At 47.7% G+C, this 20,553-nt stretch overlaps 1 protein-coding gene across 2 annotated transcripts in view; it reads left to right on the top strand.

Annotated features, from left to right (window-relative positions):
• Positions 1-8,101, top strand: part of UBASH3A (ubiquitin associated and SH3 domain containing A) — a 38,142-nt gene extending 30,041 nt beyond the window's left edge. The window contains exons 11-14 of one of the 2 annotated variants that reach the window (XM_061167528.1): positions 1,922-2,066; positions 2,685-2,791; positions 4,960-5,066; positions 6,508-8,101. In XM_061167528.1, the coding sequence (XP_061023511.1) occupies positions 1,922-2,066; positions 2,685-2,791; positions 4,960-5,066; positions 6,508-6,645 (497 nt within the window). In that variant the 3' untranslated portion in view covers positions 6,646-8,101. The remainder of the gene's footprint in view (positions 1-1,921; positions 2,067-2,684; positions 2,792-4,959; positions 5,067-6,507) is intronic. The other variant, XM_061167529.1, reaches the window with a different exon arrangement.
• The last annotated feature ends 12,452 nt before the right edge of the window (positions 8,102-20,553 follow it).

Below are 20,553 nucleotides of genomic sequence, written 5' to 3'. Positions count from 1 at the left end.
ATATGTGGAATTTAGAAAGATGGTAACGATAACCCTATATGCGAGACAGCAAAAGAAACACAGATATATAGAACAGTCTTTTGGACTCTGTGGGAAAAGGCGAGGGTGGGATAATCTGAGAGAATAGCATTGAAACATGTATATTATCACACATGAAACAGATCACCAGTCCAGGTTCAATGCATGAGACAGGGTGCTCAGGGCTGGTGCACTGGGATGACCCTGAGGGATGGGATGGGGAGGGACATGGGAGGAGGGGATTCAGGATGGGGAACACATGTACACCCATGGATGATTCATGTCAATGTATGGCAAAAATCACTACAATATTGTAAAGTAATTAGCCTCCAATTAAAATACATACATTTTTTTTTAAAAAAGCCTAATGCAGGCCTCCCTGGAGCAAGGGGAGGGGCTCGTGGGAGCTGTCCAGCGCTGTCAAAGCCTGTTGTGTGTCAGGAAGCCAGCAGCAGACCCTTCCGAGTGGGTATCCACCTATGGGAAGGAGCAAGTCCCTGCCAGAGGGGCAGCTGCCCTGGAGACCCCAGTTCCACCTCCACCCCATATGGGGAAGAGGGCATGAGACCTGGGTCACCCTAGGAGCATGGCAGTGATGGGACCAAGAGCAGAGTGTGTGGACATGGGGGCAGGAGTGAGCAGGGGGGCTTGCCTCCATGTTCTCAGAGACATAGAAAGTCAGGTCACCAGGTGAGCATAAGGCAGGAGACACTGAAGTTGGGACATGCCAATCAGGAAGGGGACTTGGACGGAAATGGGGACATACAGGATGACCATGTGAGACCGTGGGCATGGCCTGATGTCAAGACCCATCAGCCAGGTTGGGGCATGTGTGGGCAGGGAGGAGCCAGGCTCACCCTGGACAAGTCTGAGAAGCGAACACGATGGAACAGGAAAGGGCAAGAGATGCTGAGGTTGTACAAGGGAGGGCCAAGGAGACGGAGCTGAGATTTTAAACTGCCAAAGCGGGGAGTTAGAGGCTGGGGAAGGTGAAGGATTCGAAGGAAAGAGTGGGCTCCATGGACTGAAATCCTGGGAGGCAATAGGAAGGCTGGAGTCAGATACAAGAGGGAGGAAGCTGCAGAGAAAGGAGCGTTAGCTGGACACAGAGAAGCGAGAGGTTGGCACTGAGCTTGGAGAGGGTTGCAACTGCTGGGAACGACAGACTGGATAAACTTGGCCAGTGTGGGTGGGGGTGTGGTGGAAAGGATGTCATTGGAGGAGGAGTTACGAAGGTATAAAAAAAAAGGTCAGTTTATGGAATGTGTTTTTCTATAGCAAAAATATGTACTGTTTTTGGCAAAACAGATCATGAGTTCCATTTCCAGTTTTCTAATTTACAATAGAAAGTGGAGCTTTTTGTTTCTTTCTCATTAAAAAAAAAAAAAAATCCTAGGGAAGGGTGAGTTGATAGAGTTAGAATGTTCTGGAAGGTGACTCCCATCCACCCACTGCTTTGGCTCGGTCTGGGCTAAGTGTTTACCAGGATGATGCTTCTGTGTGACTGACAGGCTCCACGGTTGTTCGCCTTTTCCGAGGATCAGTGGACCGGCCAAGTCCTCATGGGTGCGCTCCTTCTTAACCTGAGGATGAGCCCATTGCCACGTGCAGTGGGGCCCATGCAAGGATAGGACGAGCACCGGGGGGCTGCTGGTGTCTTCCAGATCCCAGGAGACTCTGGTCCTTCCTGATGGACAGAGGGTCATCCTATTGCCTCCAACTGTGCTGTGGCTTTTGTCTGAGAACTAGCATGACTGTGCGTCATCACAGGACAATATTCACCAAGTGAAATAAAATCACGTTTTTCCCCCCAAAGGGTTGATTTAGACCTGGAAGAGACTTATTTACAGAAAGCCAAAATAAACCCTGAAGATGATAAACACTTGTGTTCTGTTGAATTCAGAGTTAAAGCTGGAGAAAAAAGTTAAGATAAGAGTGGAACCTGGCATCTTTGAATGGACCAAGTGGGAGGCCGGCAAAACCACCCCTACCCTCATGACCCTGGAAGAGATGAAGGAGGCGGATTTCAATGTCAGCCTGGATTACAGGTGAGCCACCTCACCATGTCTGCAACTAGGCTTCCTCATTTTTGTTAAAGATGATAAAGAAGGTGTTATTCACGAGGGACCACCACAGTGGAGCATAGCAGAAGGAGAGAGATTGGACTCCTCTCCAAATACAAGGCCCAGTGGGGATTTTTCAACCAGGAGAGGGGTGGGGTGGGCAGTTCATATAAGAATAGGGTGATCCTTGCAGACCTTAAACTATCCTTACTGCAGACAGGCGGGGGGACAGACACCTCTAGGGGTGGAGGGGGAGCCGAGTTTGCTCAGGTATCCAGAGTGGTCAGATACAGGGGGTGAGGGGTACTAACTTAACTGAGTCCACAAGATTGGACGTGAAACCTACAGGTCAGGCCCACTGAGATGAGGGTCAGGGAGACCAGCTAGCATCTGTCAGCCAGAGAACCGCCCGTCGCCGGCTCTTCCGTTGTGCCTGTTGCTCAGTGACAATGCAGGCTGTAGCCCCCAGCACCAGCCCTTTGCTGGTTTGGGGCACAGAACTGGAAGCTCACTGCTGACCATGAGCCCTAGCTAGAGGCAAAGCCATCTCGCTCCTTCTGTTGACACATGGGTCAGAATGGCAGCTCCTCTCTCCTCCTTCAGGCCGGCCTTCCCCCTCACCTCTCTCCTGCCGGCCGAGGGCTATGATGATTACGTGCACAGGTGTGCAGTGAGCATGGAACAGATCCTCAGCACCTGCCCACAGGACGGTAAGTGCCCCAGCGACCTTGGTACCACAGCCCCGGGGGTCGGGGTCCCCCACCTCTGAGTTGGAAATGGCTGATTTTGAACCTAGGCATGCCCCGACCTCCACCATCCAGTTTGCCCACCTCCAGAGTGCTACACCACTGCCTCTGCAGAGACACACGCCCCCCACCACCACCCCACCCTGGGGCCCCCGGTTCTGGAACCGATGGGACCCAGGATAGTAGGGTCAACACAGACCACCCATGCCCATTTCCCAGGAAGCAAAAGAAGAAGCTAAGAACCGAACTACCAAATGTTGGGTCATGTCTAAATGACAATTCAAACAAAACATCTGTTTAAGTTGATGGCTGAGTCTATTAGAGAAATTTAAATATGGAAGCTGAATACGGAAATAATTAAGAAGCACTGTTAATTTAGTTAGTGGGGTAATGGCATAGCAGTTGTGTAAAAATGAGAAGTCCTCATTTGGAGATGCAAACTGTGGTACATCCTACAAAGTAGCGTGATATTTGGGCTACACTTTAAAAAATGCATTAAGTGTCCATCATCCAATCAACAAATTGAGATGTGGTACATAGGTACAATGGAATACCACTCAGCCATAAAAAGGATGAAATTTTGACATTTGTAACAACATGGATGGACTTGGAGGGCATTATGGTAAGTGAAATAAGTCAGACAGAGAAAGACAAACACTGCACTTGTATGTGGAATCTAAAAATACAACAAACTAGTGAATATAACACAAAAAGAAGCAGACGCACAGATATAGGGAATGAATGAGTGGTGGGAGAATGAACCAGTGGGGAGAGGGAAGTAGGGAGGGGGAAGATGGAAGAGGGGAGTAAGAGATACAAACTGCTAGGTATAAAATCAGCTACAAGGATCTATTGTACAACATGGGGAAAATAGCCAATATTTTACAGTAGCTATGAATGGAGTGTAGCTGTTAAAATTGCAAATCACTATATTGTATGCCTTATATAATATTGTACATCAACTATACTTCAGTAAAAATAAAATAAAAATACCTCACAGGGAAGGATGTCAGGTAACAGACAGATGATACCAGATGGGCAGAACATCAACAACTGTTGGAGCTCCCTGATGAGAACAAGGGGATTCATCAGACCTGCCTTTGGGGTATATGTGAAAATGTCCATGGTGAAACATGAAAAGCTAATCCTATAAGATTTAAGTTAGCAAGTGTGAACATCAGCCATGTGTCAGGCATCAAATAGAACATCATGGGAAAATTCAGTGAAGAAGACGCATAATCTACCCTCAAGGGACTTGAATGTTATTAGAGGAAAGGGGCGGACACGTCTGGAAGAGCAGGAATGTTACGGGCTTCACCTGTGACTCAGTGGTAAAGAGCCCGCCTGCAGTGCAGGAAATGCAAGAGATGTGGCCTTCAAAGTCATGGTGTGGTTGCAACCCCATGGACTGTAGCCTGCCAGGCTCCTCTGTCCGTGGGATACTCCAGGCAAGAACACTGCAGTGGGCTGCCATGCCTTCCTCCAGGGGATCTTCCCGACCCGGGGATTGAACCCTCGCCTCTAGTGTCTCCTGCATTGCAGGTGGGTTCTTTACCAGTATGCCACCTGGGAAGTCCTTACAGTCACGTTAGGGCAAGCTGAATGGACCACTCTGTGGGCCAGGACTTTCCAAGGAAGCTTGGGTTCCAGTTTCCTCCTCAGGCGGTGCAGTGGGTACAGCCCCAGGGTCTCCCGACTCGGCAGCAGGTCTAACTCCCCAGCCTGGCATCATCCTAGCCTTGGCTGCCCGTACACATTGCCCTGGACTCTGGAGGTCCTTCCATAAAGTGAGAGTCCTCCGTGGTCCATTGTGATGACCAGCTGATCAAGCTCAGGTTCACAGGCCTGGACGACACAGCTCAGAGCTTGGCACTGTCCCATTCCTGAAGCTCGAGGGCAGGTATGTCTGCGCCGGCCCCGAGTGAGGATGTGACGGGCTCAGAAGACCTTACACACAAACCAGAGGCCAGTTGCCAGTGTTAACCTGTTACCAACCACACCTACCTCCATCCGGGGTTGCCAAGGCCTCGGGGCACCACAAGTTTATTCCACCCGGCCACTTTGGGGCCACCGTCTGATAAGGGGCATCCTCCGTGCCTGCTCTGACTCCGGGTGCTTTCCTTCCACAACAGGTGTCATCCTGGTCGTGGGCCATGGCTCGGCGCTGGACACTTGCACTCGCCCGCTGCTCGGGCTGCCGCCCCGGGACTGTGCGGACTTCGCCCAGCTCGTGAGAAAGGTAAGTGCCCCCTCTTTTCTCTTGGGGCCATGGAAGCAGGCAGCCTGAGGATGTGGGTCCCCACATCCCCTTCTCAGAACAGAGACAAATGTCCTGAACAACCCAGGGCAGCAGGGACCCCCTCCTTGTCCCCTGAGAAGGTGTCCACCGGCTCTTGTGCAGAGGGTAGCTGGAGGCAAGGGATTGTCAGAGGATGTTTGTCATCTTTATCATCATGGCAGCTTTGGCCATTTGCTGCCAAGTTAATATAAAAAACAAGACAGAGGACTTTTATAATCAGGTCATATGATAATTCCTTACCATTGTAGTAGTCGAGCACACGGTCCATTTGGAGAGGGTAGGTGTGGCGGTTGAGCTAATTAAGAAAGAAGAGAAAGAGCAGTTTTTGGCCTGGCTTGCGCCGGGGATGGGGTGGGTGAGGGGGGAGGCTGCAGACAGACAGAAAGCAGCCCTTCCCTCTAGCCTTTGGAGTCATCAAGCCATGAAACATAGGAGCTTGTCGAAGCTGTCAGAGTGCCTGGTGCTGGGCCGGAGTCATCTGTTGTTCAGTCATGAACTCTCTAGACCCGATGGCCTGCAGCACACCAGGCTTCCCTGCCCTTCACTATCTCTGGGAGTTTGCTCAGATGCTTGTCCATTGAGTCGGTGATGCCATACAACCATCTCATCAGCTGCCGTCCCCTTCTCCTCCTGCCCTCAACACATACTGAAAAATCAAGTGGGTCCTGGATGTGTAGAGAAGAATAACAGGTGGACCAACCTGTGGAGCATCACCCAGCAAAGCAGAGATGACGAGCCGCATTGGCGAGATGAAGGAGGCAGGCAAACTCAGGACTCAGCCCTCCCCATTCCCTGCCCCAGAGACCTACTCAGGGACAGACTTGCCCTCTGCCCTTGTCCTTTTCAGCAAGTTAATCAGTTGATTGACCAACAACCTTGAGGCTGGGAGTGCAGCAGTGCAGACAACACCTGTGATGAGCGATAAGTCCCTGACCTGGTCACGGCATCATTGCTGGCCACAGCTTGTTTGCCACAGATGTGGGCAGCAAGGTGTCTCTGAGCCCCAGAGTGGCCTGGGGGCTGCAGAAGAGCAGACCCATGGCCTGGCCTGGCCCAGACAGCACCTCTCTTTGCTGTGCAAAGCCCTTGGGTCTCTGAGCCCCTCCCTGCACTGCCAGGAAAAAATACAGCCCTCCCTCACCCTGAGATGCCATGGCACCCCAGTTATGACAGACAGTGAGGTCTGCAGACACTTCCCACTGCCGTGGAAGAGGCGGGGAGTCCCCCTGGGGGCCGCTGTGTTGGATGTCAGTGCCAAGTTCAGGGTCACAGTGCCAGCATGGATGTATCACGCCAGGCTTTAAGGCTGCTGGCTTGAGAACAAGTCTAAAATCGATCGACCAGGTATGGAATATTAATAACTGATTTAACTCTGCTCCAGATCCCGTCTCTGGGTATGTGCTTCTGCGAAGAAAACAAAGAGGAAGGCAAATGGGAGTTGGTGAACCCGCCCGTGAAGACGCTGACTCATGGCTCCAACTCCGCATTTAACTGGAGGAACTGGATCCAGGGCAACTGAGGCCAGTTCTGTGTTTGCATGACTCACACTGGAGAGAAGGGACTCCGCAGAGGCCGTGAGACACTGTTATCTTGAAGGGATGCTGGTCTCCCCAAGGTGATTCGTAGAAGCACAAAACGCACTTTCAGACACCAGAGTGTTGGCCATCTGCCAACCGCCGCCCTGCGAGCTGGGCTGTGGGGATGCCATCTTGTACCCTGTGCATCGGCCGTGCCAGTTGGCAGGGGATGAGGACCCATGACTCTGGTTCCAGGAGTTAAAGACCCACCCCAAGCCCACCCCAGGGAAAATTCCACTTTATATGTTTTCGTCAATTTCCTTTTTCTGTTTCAAACACTCTTGGGCTGTTTCCACACAGGCTGAAGGAGGTAAAATATTGAATAAAAATGGAGCAAGGAAACCACCTACCAGATCAAAACCAGGAACCGAGCTTGGTGTCCACAGACCAGGTAGCAGTGACCTGCTGCTGCTGTAACGAGTAAGCCCACGGTGGTGATTAGAGACACAAGTCTGAAACACACACACACGTTTATTCTGTTGCAGCCCTGCAGGACGGCAGTTCTGAAACGGGCCAGAGGAGTGCTCTTCTTCCACAGCCCTGAGGGAGAGTCTGATTATCTGTTTCTCTGGCCTTCAGAGGTGCCCACACTCCTGGCCCCTGGCACCTTCCTCCATCCTCAAAGGCAGCGGTGGTGCCCCCTTCAGATCCCCCTGCTCCTCCCCTTACACAGTCATGTCACCTCTGCTGCTGACTCTCCTATCTCCCTTTTGTGAATACCCTCAGATTACACCGAACCCACCCAATAATCAGGAATATCTCCCCATCTCAAGACCCTTAACTTAATTCCACCAGCAAAGTCCCCTTCACTGTACCATGTGACACAGTCAGGGGCCCAGAGATCAAGGCATGCACTTCTCAGGGGCCACCTTTCAGCCCATCACCCCCAGTCCTCCCAGAGGCCACCCTTCAGCCCATCACCCCCAGTCCTCCCAAACACGTCGGGCTGTTTATACAGAGGCCAGGGTGGAAGGCTTTGTGACATCCCCTTGGTGCAGGGCTCACTCCGTTTCTCTTTTTCTCCATTTTGATCAAGTGGAGCGGGGAGGCGGGCTTTGTAAATGGAGGGGGTGGGTCCTGCCTTGATTATCAGGAGAGAGAAACCAGAGAGGACACCCAACCCAGGCACAGCAAAGCCTCCAGGGAGGGTGCATCCAAGGGTGCTCTGACTTCGAACAAGCTGGTCCAGGCAGTCAATGGAGGGGGCACCCAGCTGTGTCCTCTCACCCCATCCTTGCCTAAGAAGAAGATATAGCCCTCAGAGTGCTCAGAGGGAGGGCGCAGTCATGCTGAGACATGCTGCCCGACCCCAATACCTTTGTTCTTTCCTGAATACACCAGTGCCAAACTGACGTTCCTAATCATGGTGGTGAATAAAAATGTCATAAGTCAAACTCATAGGATTTACATAGTCGCCACTTCTTTGGGGTGGTCCCCAAGACGTCTGGGTTCACCCTCTGTGGGGTGAGGCTTCTGGGTCTCATAGCCTGAGTGATGAAGGAGGCAGACCACCACCTCCTCCTCGCTGGACTACCTGTTGGGGTCTACATGGGACAACAAGATGGGTCTGAACCTCAGAGCTTGGGGTCAAGTATGCAAGAAACACAGTTGTCTTTATATCCTATAATGTTGGTTGACAAGACTTCCTGCAACAAAGGTAGAAAAGCCCTCTTCTATCATTCTTGACTTCTAGAATGACCCTCAAGTGGGAGGTGGCGAGGTGCGGCTGGAGCACAAAGCTATGCTGGAGAGGGGCAAGGAGGGAGGTGCCTTTGGAAGCGTTTCATTATCTGGCATAAATTTTTGATGAACTAATAAGAAACCAAAAAAAGAAATATTTCTGAGCACTTTCTTCTTTCCTTTGACCCTGCTGGTCCTCGGGGTTCACAAGCCTCATCTGACCCCTGCTGACATCATCTGGAAACAGACATCTTGTTCCCACAAGCTCCCACCTCCAACCCCCTCCCCACCCCCCACATCATCTCTTTGATGTCCTGACCTATGGGCATGAACAAAACTGGAAAAGAACCCTCCAGCGTGGTTTGCTCGCATCCCAGACCCAGCGAACACTGTCTATGAACCTGGGGCCATGATGACTGGGATTCTTCCCAGCCAAGCTTTCTCAGAAGAAGGGAGGAGGCTGAAACCAGAGGAAGAGCTGGCCTAGGGCTGGGTTGCAGAGGAGCCGGGGTTCCTGAACTCGTACCCGTGATGGAGAAGCACTGAGCCACAGGTTCTGGGGCCACCAGTCCCTGCAAAAACCCCGCTAAATTTCTCTGAGAAGAAAGACCCGTCACGTTCCACTGAAGCCAGTCTTATTTTAGAGCCAAATTTGAGATGCTTCAGCTACAAGTTGTGTTGCTGACTCCTGTCTTCCCTTCCCAAAATTTGTTAAGATGAAGTCCTAACCCTAACACTTCAGAATGGGGCTTTTTTTTTTTTTTTTGGAGAGGCCTTTAAAGAATATGGATGTGAAAGTTGGACTGTGAAGAAAGCTGAGCACTGAAAAATTGATGCTTTTGAACTATGGTGTTGGAGAAAACTCTTGAGAGTCCCTGGACTGCAAGGAGACACAACCAGTCTATCCTAAAGGAGATCAGTCCTGGGTGTTCATTGGAAGGACTGATGCTGAAGCTGAAACTCCAATACTTTAGCCACCTCATGCGAAGAGTTGACTCCTTGGAAAAGACCCTGATGCTGGGAGGGATTGGGGGCAGGAGGAGAAGGGGACGACAGAGGATGAGGTGGCTGGATGGCATCACCGACTTGATGGGCATGAGTTTGAGTAAACTCAGGGAGTTTGTGATAGACAGGGAGGCCTGGCGTGCTGTAATTCATGGGGTCGCAAAGAGTCGGACATGACTGAGAGACTGAACTGAACTGAACTGAAATGACGCACTCATTGGGGTGGGCCCTAACCCAAGATGACGGGTGTCCTTATAAGAAGAGGAGATGAGGACCCTGACACACACAGGATGACCATGTGAGAACACAGGGAACAGTTCAGTTCAGTTGCTCAGTCGTGTCCAACTCTTTGCAACCCCATGAACTGCAGCATGTCAGGCCTCCCTGTCCATCACCAACTCCCGGAGTCCACCCAAACCCATGTCCATTGAGTCGGTGATGCCTCCAACCATCTCATCCTCTGTTGTCCCCTTCTCCTCCTGCCTTCAATCTTTCCCAGCATCAGGGTCTTTTCCAATGAGTCAGCTCTTCGCATGAGGTGGCCAAAGTATTGGAGTTTCAGCTTCAGCATCAGTCCCTCCAATGAACACCCAGGACTGATCCCTTTAGGATCTCCTTGAAGTCCAAGGGACTCTCAAGAGTCTTCTCCAACACGACAGTTCAAAAGCATCAATTCTTGTGCACTCAGATTTCTTTATAGTCCAACTCTCACATCCATACATGAGCACTGGAAAAACCACAGACAGGGAACAGACAGCCATCCATATGCCCGAGAGAGGCCTCAGGAGGACCAGACCTGCCCACACCTCAGCCTTGGATTCCCAGCCTCCAGAGTGTAAGACTGTAATTAGCAACTATTTTTTGAGCTGCCCAGCCTATGGCACTTTGTCAAGGCAGCCCCAAGACACTAATACAGAGCATGAAAAACACTGATACAAATGCCAAGAATGGATGTTTCTGAAGGGCTGGGCCAGCCAGAGGTGTACAGCTCAGCACAAGGAAGATAATAAATGTCACACCAACCGACCCCATTTAAAGCATCCAGATTCATGCCTGACCTCTTCTGACTCTTGCTGGACTTATTTTCAAACAGCAAACACAAAAATCTGACTCCCTGTGCACAGCTCTTTCAAGGAATAAAGGCAAGAACCCAGGCCACACAAAGGTCCCCTCACCCTGGTCCTGGGGAAGAATGAGGTCTGGGGACATTGTGCCAACACCCTGAGCTCCTCTCCCCCCACCCCATGTATTTCCCAGAGTCCTCAAGGGAGCATGAGTGCTTGAGGAGGGGCCTGTGGGACACTGCCCTTCTCAGCCCCCAAGTTCATGAGCCTCTGGTGTCTTTGCCAACCTGCCACCTGGAGGCGGGCCAGGCACCACCTAGGTCACGGCCAGGGCTCCCAGAACCTCTTTACACAGAGACAAGTTGGGGCTCTCACCTTCTCCCAGGCCCTTTATTGCTTGGTCTCAGGGGCTCACAAAGGTCTACAAACAGCCGTGACTTCTCCTCCCACTCCATCCATATCAGCACAAGGAGCCATGGAAGATGAAGTGGGAACAGAAACATCCTTCCCACCCACACAAATGCAGAGCCCCTGCTCCTTCCAGGCAACTGTCATATGGAAAGCCAATTGTCAGTATTTGCAGATGCCTGGACCATAAGCCTGGAATCCCATGAAATAGACTGAAATCCTCACACCCCAAGAAGAGAATTCAGCAATGTGGCTGAGTTCAAGGGTGAATTCAGATGGAAATAGCTTTTCTTTATGGCCACATCCTTAGGAGCTATAAGGCAGAAAATGTCCTATTTGCATGGCCATGACAGCACAACATAAATGCCTTAGGAATACACTTACACAGGACTGGTGAACATAGCTTATCCCTGAGGGACACAAAGAAGGCCGGGACAGTTCCCACGCGGAAAGGAAGATTCAACATCCACAAAGATGCTATCTCCTAAATGAACACACAGAGGGATTCCAGTTGAGTGAAAATCGTGAAAATGACTTTTGCCCTCAAAAGATTAGTGGATTTGAAAAACAAACATCCCAGGAACAATGAACAAATTCCAAAGAGAGCGATGGGGGAAGGAAGGGAAGTAACCCCAAGAGAGAATAAACACACGACAGAGCTACTGTAGTTAAAACAGTGTGGTAGACATGCTGGGTTTCAGGCAGAGAGAGCAGAAGTATAAATAGAATACAGGGGTTTATGTTTGTTAAACTGGATGATGGGATGACTGGGGGTAATTGGATGGTTAAGTCAGTGATGTTAAGACAATGGGGTCACCATCTGGGGAAAGGAAAGGTGGGGTCACTCATTGCAAAAATCCCTCACTCACTGGAAAAAAAAAAAAAGATTTAAATGTAAAAAGTGAAATTGTAGAAGTACTAGAAGACACCATGTGAGAATATTTTTCAAGTATCTCAGAGTAGGAGGAAAGCCTTTGTAAAACCATGACACAGAAATCTGGAACTGTAAAAGGAAAAAGAGATAAATTCAACTAAAACATTTTTCAAATCTGCTTTAAAAGGCACCTTAAACAAAATTTAAAAGTACAAGCTGGAAAAGTCATCTGCTCCTCCCTACCTGCAGCCCCCTCCTCCTGGGAGCTCTCCTGCCGTCCAACCCTCCCAGCCTCTGCCATCTGTACCCCAGGGACCCCCATGCCCTGAGCCATGCTCTGCCTTGCTCTGCTGTTTGCTGTCACTTGTTTGCATAGACATCACTTGTTTCAGAGGGTGCAGTAGTGACCAGGTGCCAAGGATCTGGGCACAGAGTGGCACCCAGTCACCTCTGAGATAGTGATGCACCTGCCAACCTGCTCCATTCACATGGCCCAGGGTTTCCCAATCTCGGCTCTATTGACACTGGGGTGTCATGGGCTGTGGGGGGGGGGGGTGCCATGCGCATTGAGGGACATTCAACAGCATCCTCGGTCTAGACCCAGTGAGATGCCAGAAGCACCCCTCCTCCCTATTACAATAACCAGAAAGTGTGTGTGTGTCTGTGTGTGTGTGTCTGTGTGAGCTTAGTTGCTCAGTCGTGTCCAACTCTTTTGCAACTTCAAGGACTGTAGCTGCCAGGCTTCTCTGTCCATGAGATTCTCCAGGCAAAAATACTGGAGTGGGTAGCCATTCTCTTCTCCTGGGGACCTTCCCAACCCAGGGACTGAACCCAGGCCTCCTGCATTGCAAGCAGATTCTTTTTACCATCTGAGCCACCAGGGAAGCCCCTAAAATGTCTCTGGACATTGCCAAACATACCTGGGAGCAAAAGAGCCCTGGTTGAGAACCACTGATGCATTCCTTTGGCAGAGATGCTGAATACCCTGGTCCTGGGTGATGACATATCAAGGCACTCAGGCTCCCCAGGACCCACACAGGTGTGCCAGCAGAACCCCTGCTGGGTACACGTGCTACTGTGGAGACAGATGTCAGAATGAATAGGACCCTTCTTGAGCTAAGCAGCTTGTGATGATATGAAGTGCAAGGCTCTGTGAATTAGTGGACAGAGGAGGCCTAGAGGTGCCCGTAAACAGATGTGTGAGTGGCAGGGATATGCTGCTCTGACAGATGTCCGAGAAGAGCGTGGATAAGCTCTGTCCAATGGCCAGAGCTTTCTGTCCTGGTGGGCAGTCCTGGTGACAGCCCAGCCTTGCTTCTAGTCTTTCAATCTGTTTGACTGAGTCTTCCAACCAAATACTAGATCTTGAAAGGATATATATATATATATATATATATATATATATATCTCCATTCTTTTTCAGATTCTTTTCCCACACAGGTTACCAAAGAACATTGAGTTCCCTGTGCTATAAAATGTGTCCTTGTTGATTACCTATCTTATATATAGTAGTATGTGTATGTTAATCCCAACTTCATGATTTATACCTCTCCACTGTCTTTCCCCTCTAGTAAACATAAGCTTGTTTCTTGTAGTAAACATAAGCTTGTTTCCTGAGTCTGTTTCTGTTTTATAAGTAAGTTCATTTGCTCGCATTTTTAGATTCCACATAAAAGCAATACCATATGAAAGTCTGCCATGAACACCCAAAGGCTGTAGAGTCCTTGGAACCAGGGCATGATCCTGAAAGATTGTTGCTGAATCACGCAGAGACACCAGAGGAGAATAAATCAATCCAGGGCCAGAGATGAGGCTGGATCACTCAGAGCTTTTGTGTAATAAAGTTTTATTAAAGTATAAAGGAGATAGAGAAAGCTTCTGACACAGACATCAGAAGGGGGTAGAAAGAGTACCCCCTTGCTAGTGTTAGCAATGGAGGTATATACTCTCTAATGAATCCAAAGAATGTCTGGAGGTTGTAAAGGCCTCACCAGACCTACTCCCATAATTTACATTTTAAAATAACAGAATTAGCCAGAAGGTTTAATCCAAAGACTGTCCTCAGGGAGGATACATTATTGTTATGTAATCCTAAAGAATGTAGAGGGGGAAAAAGTAAAAAGTTTGTCCTTTCTTCCTCCTTGAGTATTCCAGACCTCTCTCCTTGGGGACCCCTAGACTTCTTATCAACCTGCCTAGGAAATGACTCTCTCAATTCTAAATCAGAGTAATCTTCTCCTCAATCCCTCCCTACATTCCCCCCTCCCCAGGCCCCAAGGACTAGCAGAGAGTGTGGATGCACAAAGATTAACAGAATTGCTTGAAATAGTTTCCGATAATGAAGGAGACGTTAATTACTCAACCTGTATAAACATCACCTCCAGCATTGTGTATAAACATTTCCTCCAGCAGAGGAAATGCATGGGGTTCAAGGGACCTGGGTGTGAGCTCCAATTCTATCCTTTACTCATGAGACTGAAGACACAATCTCCGTGCGCCCTGGGCTCACCACTGTGACACGGGGCAAGGTCCCCCACTCTGTTCTGGAGGAAGCCTCATTCTCTTACCGCTGGGTGGTGGGGGTGGAGGACTGATCTGGAGCGTCTCTGATGTTTGTTAATTTCCTTGCGGCAAATACTCCTCCTCACCTTGGTTGATTCTGAGCCACCACCGGTGTTTTAACAGTTGATTTACAAAGTGCCTGAGAATTTCAAAACCCACTCTCTTGATCCAGTGTGAACCGGCTGAGCCCACCACTGCTCTGTCGGCTTAGTGGGAGGTTCTTCGTGCGTCAGGCCGGTGCCCACTTCCTGCAGAGGGAAACCAGCCTCTTTCACAAAGTGGGGAGGGGCAGGAGGAAGGGGCCAGATCAGAAGAGACTGTGGCCCTGGGCTGGGAGGAAAGGCTCAGAAGAGCTGGGCCTGGGGTTCAGAGTGAAATGCTAGCCTCCGGACAGACATTTGGCTCCTAAGATCCCTCCAAGGTTGTCTCTTTTGGGTTCCCAGTCCTGTTGGCGACGCTGGCGCCTGCACCCTGCCTGGAGGGAGCCCCTCCCCTTGCCTGTACCCAGTCACCCGGTTCAACTGGATGCTGCCTCCTTCCACCACCGCCCCCCGCCCCGACCTGCTGCCTCCCCCACACAGGAAACAGACACACTTCCTCCGGGGCAAGACAAAGCCAAATACTCCACACGCTGGGTGAACTCTGGGAGGGGAGGCGTCAAACTACCAACTAAACTTGACTTTTAGAGAGTTGAGAGTTTGTAGGTTTTACAAGGCTGCTCCATCACAAAAGATAATAGGAAGCCAGCTGTGTCTAAAGGTCTTTGCAAGTGTCTGCAGAAAATTCCCAGAATCCTTAACTTCTCATTCCTGTCTGGTTCCAAGGAAATGCCATTTCCAGCTGTTGGGTACCATTTTATTCTAAGACTTCGGCCTCCCCAAAAGCTAGAAACCAAACATACATACACACACACACACACACACACACACACACACACACAGTCTTCTCAGTGAAGTAAAGATGTCCTGGAAGAAATCATTCCCCAAATGAATTATGTGGAAATCTCAGATTTCTCCTTTTCCTTCCAAAAGTGTCTTTTTCAACTCATAACTCATTATCTTGTATGCTGTTCCATTCACAATAAGATGAGGAACTATTAGTGCAGTAGGCCAAATACTGCAATTTCCAAAGAAACTATAGCACAAAAGCCAAAAAAAAAAAAAAAAAAACCAACCCCAAAGAGAGGTGCTCTGAATGAGCTATAGGTAAGCTCTTCCCTAGAACCCTTCCTGGAAGGAGAGTCCAGCTTATTTTAGCAGCTGATTCTGAAAAACATGTTTTACTGCCTTCAGTGGTCCTTGAGCAAATTTTGCTCTCCTTGGTCTGGGTGCTAACAGAAGGGCAGACACTGTACCCTGGCTCACATCATCATTATTAAAAAGTGGAGGTCTCGGAGCTCATAATGTGGAGAAACACAACCAGCCTTTGAGGAAAAGCAAAAAACTCTGAATAAGCCATTTAACATCTTGCTTCTCAAAATTGTGGTAGGATGGACATCACCTGGGAGCTTATGGAAATGCAGAGTCTGCCTCAAAAGTGTCTGAGTCCTAAAGGTAACTGTTATGGGACTTGCTTTCTCACCATGAACAACTAGAAATCTGGTCTCAAAAATATATGAAGTAGAATTTTTTCAGATGTTGGACAAGGGCAGTGTGAGACTGTGATGATTGAAAAGGAAAAAAAAAAATGAAATGAGCCCTAATATCATTGCAGCTTTCTACCTAGAAGTAATTTCTAAACCAGAATGCAGGGAGGGAAATAAAAACAGAATTTAGAGATCTTCCAGAGTTGAGTTGTAGATGAAGCCGATAGAAATGGTAGGACAAGGAACACAAAAGGAGGGAGACACAGAGAAAGAGGTATAGAAACTACATGGAGGTTCCCTTGAGTCTCTGGCTGAATTCCCATCTGAGAAAGAGTAGAGAGAAATTCCACCAAGTCAGGCGATGAATGACCACTGAACCATAAGCAAAATACTTCTCAGAGCTTTACATGTGTATGAAACACTTAAGTTCCACCAGTCAGCATGCAGAGATCCTCACTGAATATGTAACACATTCAGTAGGGGCCAAAAAAACTTACATGTTAGTGACAAACCTAGGTGGTGTATTAAAAAGCAGAGATATCACTTTGCCAGCAAAGTCCATTTAGTCAAAGTTATGGTTTTTCCAGTAGTCATATGTGGATGTGACAGTTGGACCATAAAGAAGGCTGAGCACTGAAGAATTGATGCTATTGAATTGTGGTGCTGGAGAAGACTCTTGAGAGTCCCTTGGACTGCAGGGAAACCAAACCAGTCAATCCTAAAGGAAATCAACCTGAATATTTATCGGAAAGACTGGTGCTAAAGCTAAAGCTCCAGTACTTTGGCCACCTGGTGTGAACAGCTGACTCATTGGGAAAGGCCCTGATGCTGGGAAAGACTGAGGGCAGGAGAAGAAGAGGGTGACAGAGGATGAGATGGTTGAATAGCATTACTGACTCAAAGGACATGAGATTGAGCCAACTCTAAGAGACAGTGAAGGACAGGGGAGTCTGGCATGCTGTGGTCCGTGGGGGTCACAAAGAACCGGATACAACTTAGCAAGTGAGCAACAACAACAACAGCAAATCAGGATACCACTCGATAATTTGAACAAGAACATTTAACATAAAGAATTATGAACTGTAACAGGGGAGTAAGTATAAAAATTGAAAGAGAATACTAAAAAAACAACTTAAAGCTGAGGGGCAGTATCCAAGAATGGACAACTGTGGGAGGAGGGCTTCCTCCCTGTGGCTGGGGTTCAGACCTCATTGGAGACAGTATTTGCAAGTCACTGGGTGCAAAGAACTTTGCTAGATTGTGCAATCCAGAGTTGGTTCACGGCAACCATGGAAACAGGAAACACTCTGCAGTTGCAAATGGACCAAAGCTGGTGAGCCAGTGTGCAGAGAGGGATGGGACATTGGAAGTCCACTTGCCAGCAGGGTGGTGTGAAGCCTGGTGTCCATGTCTGGACGGCCATATCCAGGTGGTGATCCGACTCTGTTCAGCATTAAAAAAAAAAAAAAAAAAGACAACATGCCAGAACCAGAAATAGAAGCTCTTTGCTCCTGAAATTTCCCTCCAGCACCCTCTGCTGACAAAACTTAATACTGTGCTTTTTGAAGAGGAAGAAGAGAAGTGTTAGTCACTCAGTCATGTTCTACTCTTTGCAACCCCATGAACTGAAGACTGCCAGGCTCCTTTTTTTTTTTTTTTTTTTTCCCCAGGCAAGACTACTGGAGTGGTTAGCCACTCCCTTCTCCAGGGGATCTTCCCAACCCAGGGATCAAACTCAGGTGTCTTGCATTGCAGGTGGATTCTTTACCATCTGAGTCACGTGGGAAGTCCCACTGAAGAGGAGACAGGCTTAAAGCTTCATTACTGCAGCAAAGGAGAACCCCTGGTAGAGCAGGAGCTGAGAGGCAAACAACTGATAAATGGCATGAGTCACATCTTAGCAGTGGGACAAAAACAGAGTAAAAGGACACTTTAGACCTGCTCCAAGCAAATATAAAACAAAAACATCAAGCCAGTCTTCAAATATCTTAACTGTGAGACAGAAAAAAACTCCAACAGTCTTTAATGAAGTACAATACAACCCAGAGCTCAGTATCAAATTGACAATGCCAGACATATAATCGAAAACTACTAGACAGGAATTCACCCTTTGGTCAAGATGGAATTAGAGGTCAGTATCAAATTGACAATGTCAGACATATAATCGAAAACTACTAGACAGGAATTCAACCTTTGGTCAAGATGGAATTAGAGGGATTGGCTTTCCTTCCTGCCAGAAATGGAAATATATATATATATATATACATATATATATAAAACATAATGGTTATTGAGATCTTTTATGCCAGGCAACAGAGGACAATGAACTCTGGGAGAGAGAGACAAACAAGGTAGGCCATACAATTGCCTGTCTTACTGCCTGGGGAGAGAGGGTCAGATCACAGTACACAGAGGGAGAGCCTAGGTAAGCCCAGCAGGCTGCCTGAGTAGATGAGATGGGGTGAGGGTTTGTAGCGACAAAGCAGCAGGAATTCACCAGTACCAGACAAGAACGTTGCACAGAGAGAACTACAGGGATATGCGGAGGGCACACTTCAATCATTCAGCGGTGCACTCATTTACTTCTTTGGCTGTTTCAGGTCTTAAGTTGCGGCACATGGGCTCATTATTGCATCAGGGGAGACTTCGTTGTGGCACACGATCTCAGGAGTTGTGGGGCACAGGCTCTCTAGTTGTGGCACACAGGCTTAGTTCCTCTGCAGCACGTGGGATCCCAGTACCCTGACCAAGGATAGGATCCATGTCCACTGCACTAGAAGGCGGATTCTTAACCACTGGACTACCAGGGAAGTCCCTGACACCCTTACTTAAATCAAGTTTCTTGAGAGGAAAACCACAATTTTAAAACTGAGGCTTAAAAACACACTGGGTAGAATTTATGGTCAATTAGACATTGCAGAAGAAAAGATTGGTAAATATGACCACATAACAATAAAAACCAGCCAAATAAAAACGGAGAAAAATGACTGACAACAAAATAGAACTTTGGCAAATTATAAGAAAATCTTGAGTGGGCTAGTGCATGAAGAACTGGAGTCCTTGAAAGGGAAAGGGGAAAAAATATTTTTGAAAAGCAATGGCTGAAACGTTTCTAAGTCTGGTGAAAAATATAAACCCACAGCCCAGAATCTCAACAAACTCCAGACACAGAAATATAATAAAAATTACATGAAAAAAATTATAATCAAATTGTTCAGAACCAGGAATAAATAGAAATCTTAAAAGCAGAAACAGTAAAATCATACAAAACATACACTGGCACAAATTTAAGAATGACTGTAGACTTTGTGTCTGAAATAATACAAGTAAGAGGAATGTGGACAAGCATCTACAAGTATTGAAGGAAAAACCTGTCAACATAAAGTTCTATACCAACTGAAAACATGCATCAAAAAAAAAGTGAAATAAAAACTTTTTCAAATATAAAAAGCTAAAGAAATTTATCACCAGCAAAACCACATAATAAAAAATATAAAGAAAATTCTTTATCAGAAGGAAATGATGCCAGATGGAAATCTGAATGTATATAAAAAAAGTAAAGAATATCTATCATGGTAATTGGATGAATAAGTACATAATATTTATTCTTATTGTTATTTTTGAGACCATGGGATAGAGAGACAAAAATAATAACAATGTAGGATAGGGTTTGTAATATCTGGTGAATTAAAATACAGGGCACCAATAGTCTGGAAACACGAATAGAAGGATTATATTGTAGGATTCTTATACAACATAGGAACTAGTATACTATCACTTGAAGGCAGACTGTGAGTATTTAAATATGTGTACTATAGACTCTAAAACAATTGCTAAAAAACAAGAGAAAAATTCATATCTAATAATTTAAGAGATAAAGGAACCATAGAAATAATCCAAAAGAAGACAAAAAAGGAGGGAGAAGGCAGTAAAAGTTGGCTTTAAACCTAACCATATCAATAATGCCAATAAATATCAATAAATAATACCAATAAATATCAGTAGTCTAAACATACCAATTAATGTAGTTCCCTGGTGGTCCAGTGGTTAGCACTGGGCACTTTCACTGAAGTTGTCTGGGTTCATTCTCTGGTTGGAGAACTAAGATTCCCCCAAGCCACAAGGCATGGTCAAAAGAAATAAATAAAATAAAAAACAAACATACCAGGGCTTCCTCGGTGACTCAGTGGTAAATAATCTGCCTGACAATACAGGAGACACAGGTTCAATCCCTGGTCTGGGAAGATCCCATGCTGCAGAGCAACTAAGTCCTTTCACCACAACTCGGTGCTTTAGAGCCTGGGAACTGCAACTGTTGAAGCCCTCATGCCCTAGAGCCCATTTCTGCAACAAGAGAAGTCACCACAGTGAGAAGCCCTTGAGCTGCAACTAAAGAGTAGGCCCCACTCTCTGCAACTAGAGAAGGCCCACATAGCAATGAAGACCAGGACAGTCATAAATAAATAAAATTATATTTAAAAAAAAAGACATACCAATTAAAGGGGCTTCCCTGGTAGCTCAGATGGTAAAGAATCTCCCTGTGATGCAGGCAAACCAAGTTCAATCCTCCTGGGATCCAGGAAGATCCCCTGGAGGAGGGCATGGCAACCCACTCCAGTATTCCTGCCTGGAGAATTCCATGAGGAGAGGGGCCTCGAGGGCTACAGTCCAT

The sequence above is a fragment of the Dama dama genome, chromosome 19 (genome assembly GCF_033118175.1).
Source record: "Dama dama isolate Ldn47 chromosome 19, ASM3311817v1, whole genome shotgun sequence".
Lineage (NCBI taxonomy): Eukaryota > Metazoa > Chordata > Mammalia > Artiodactyla > Cervidae > Dama > Dama dama.
This window is presented reverse-complemented; position numbering and strand designations above follow the sequence as displayed.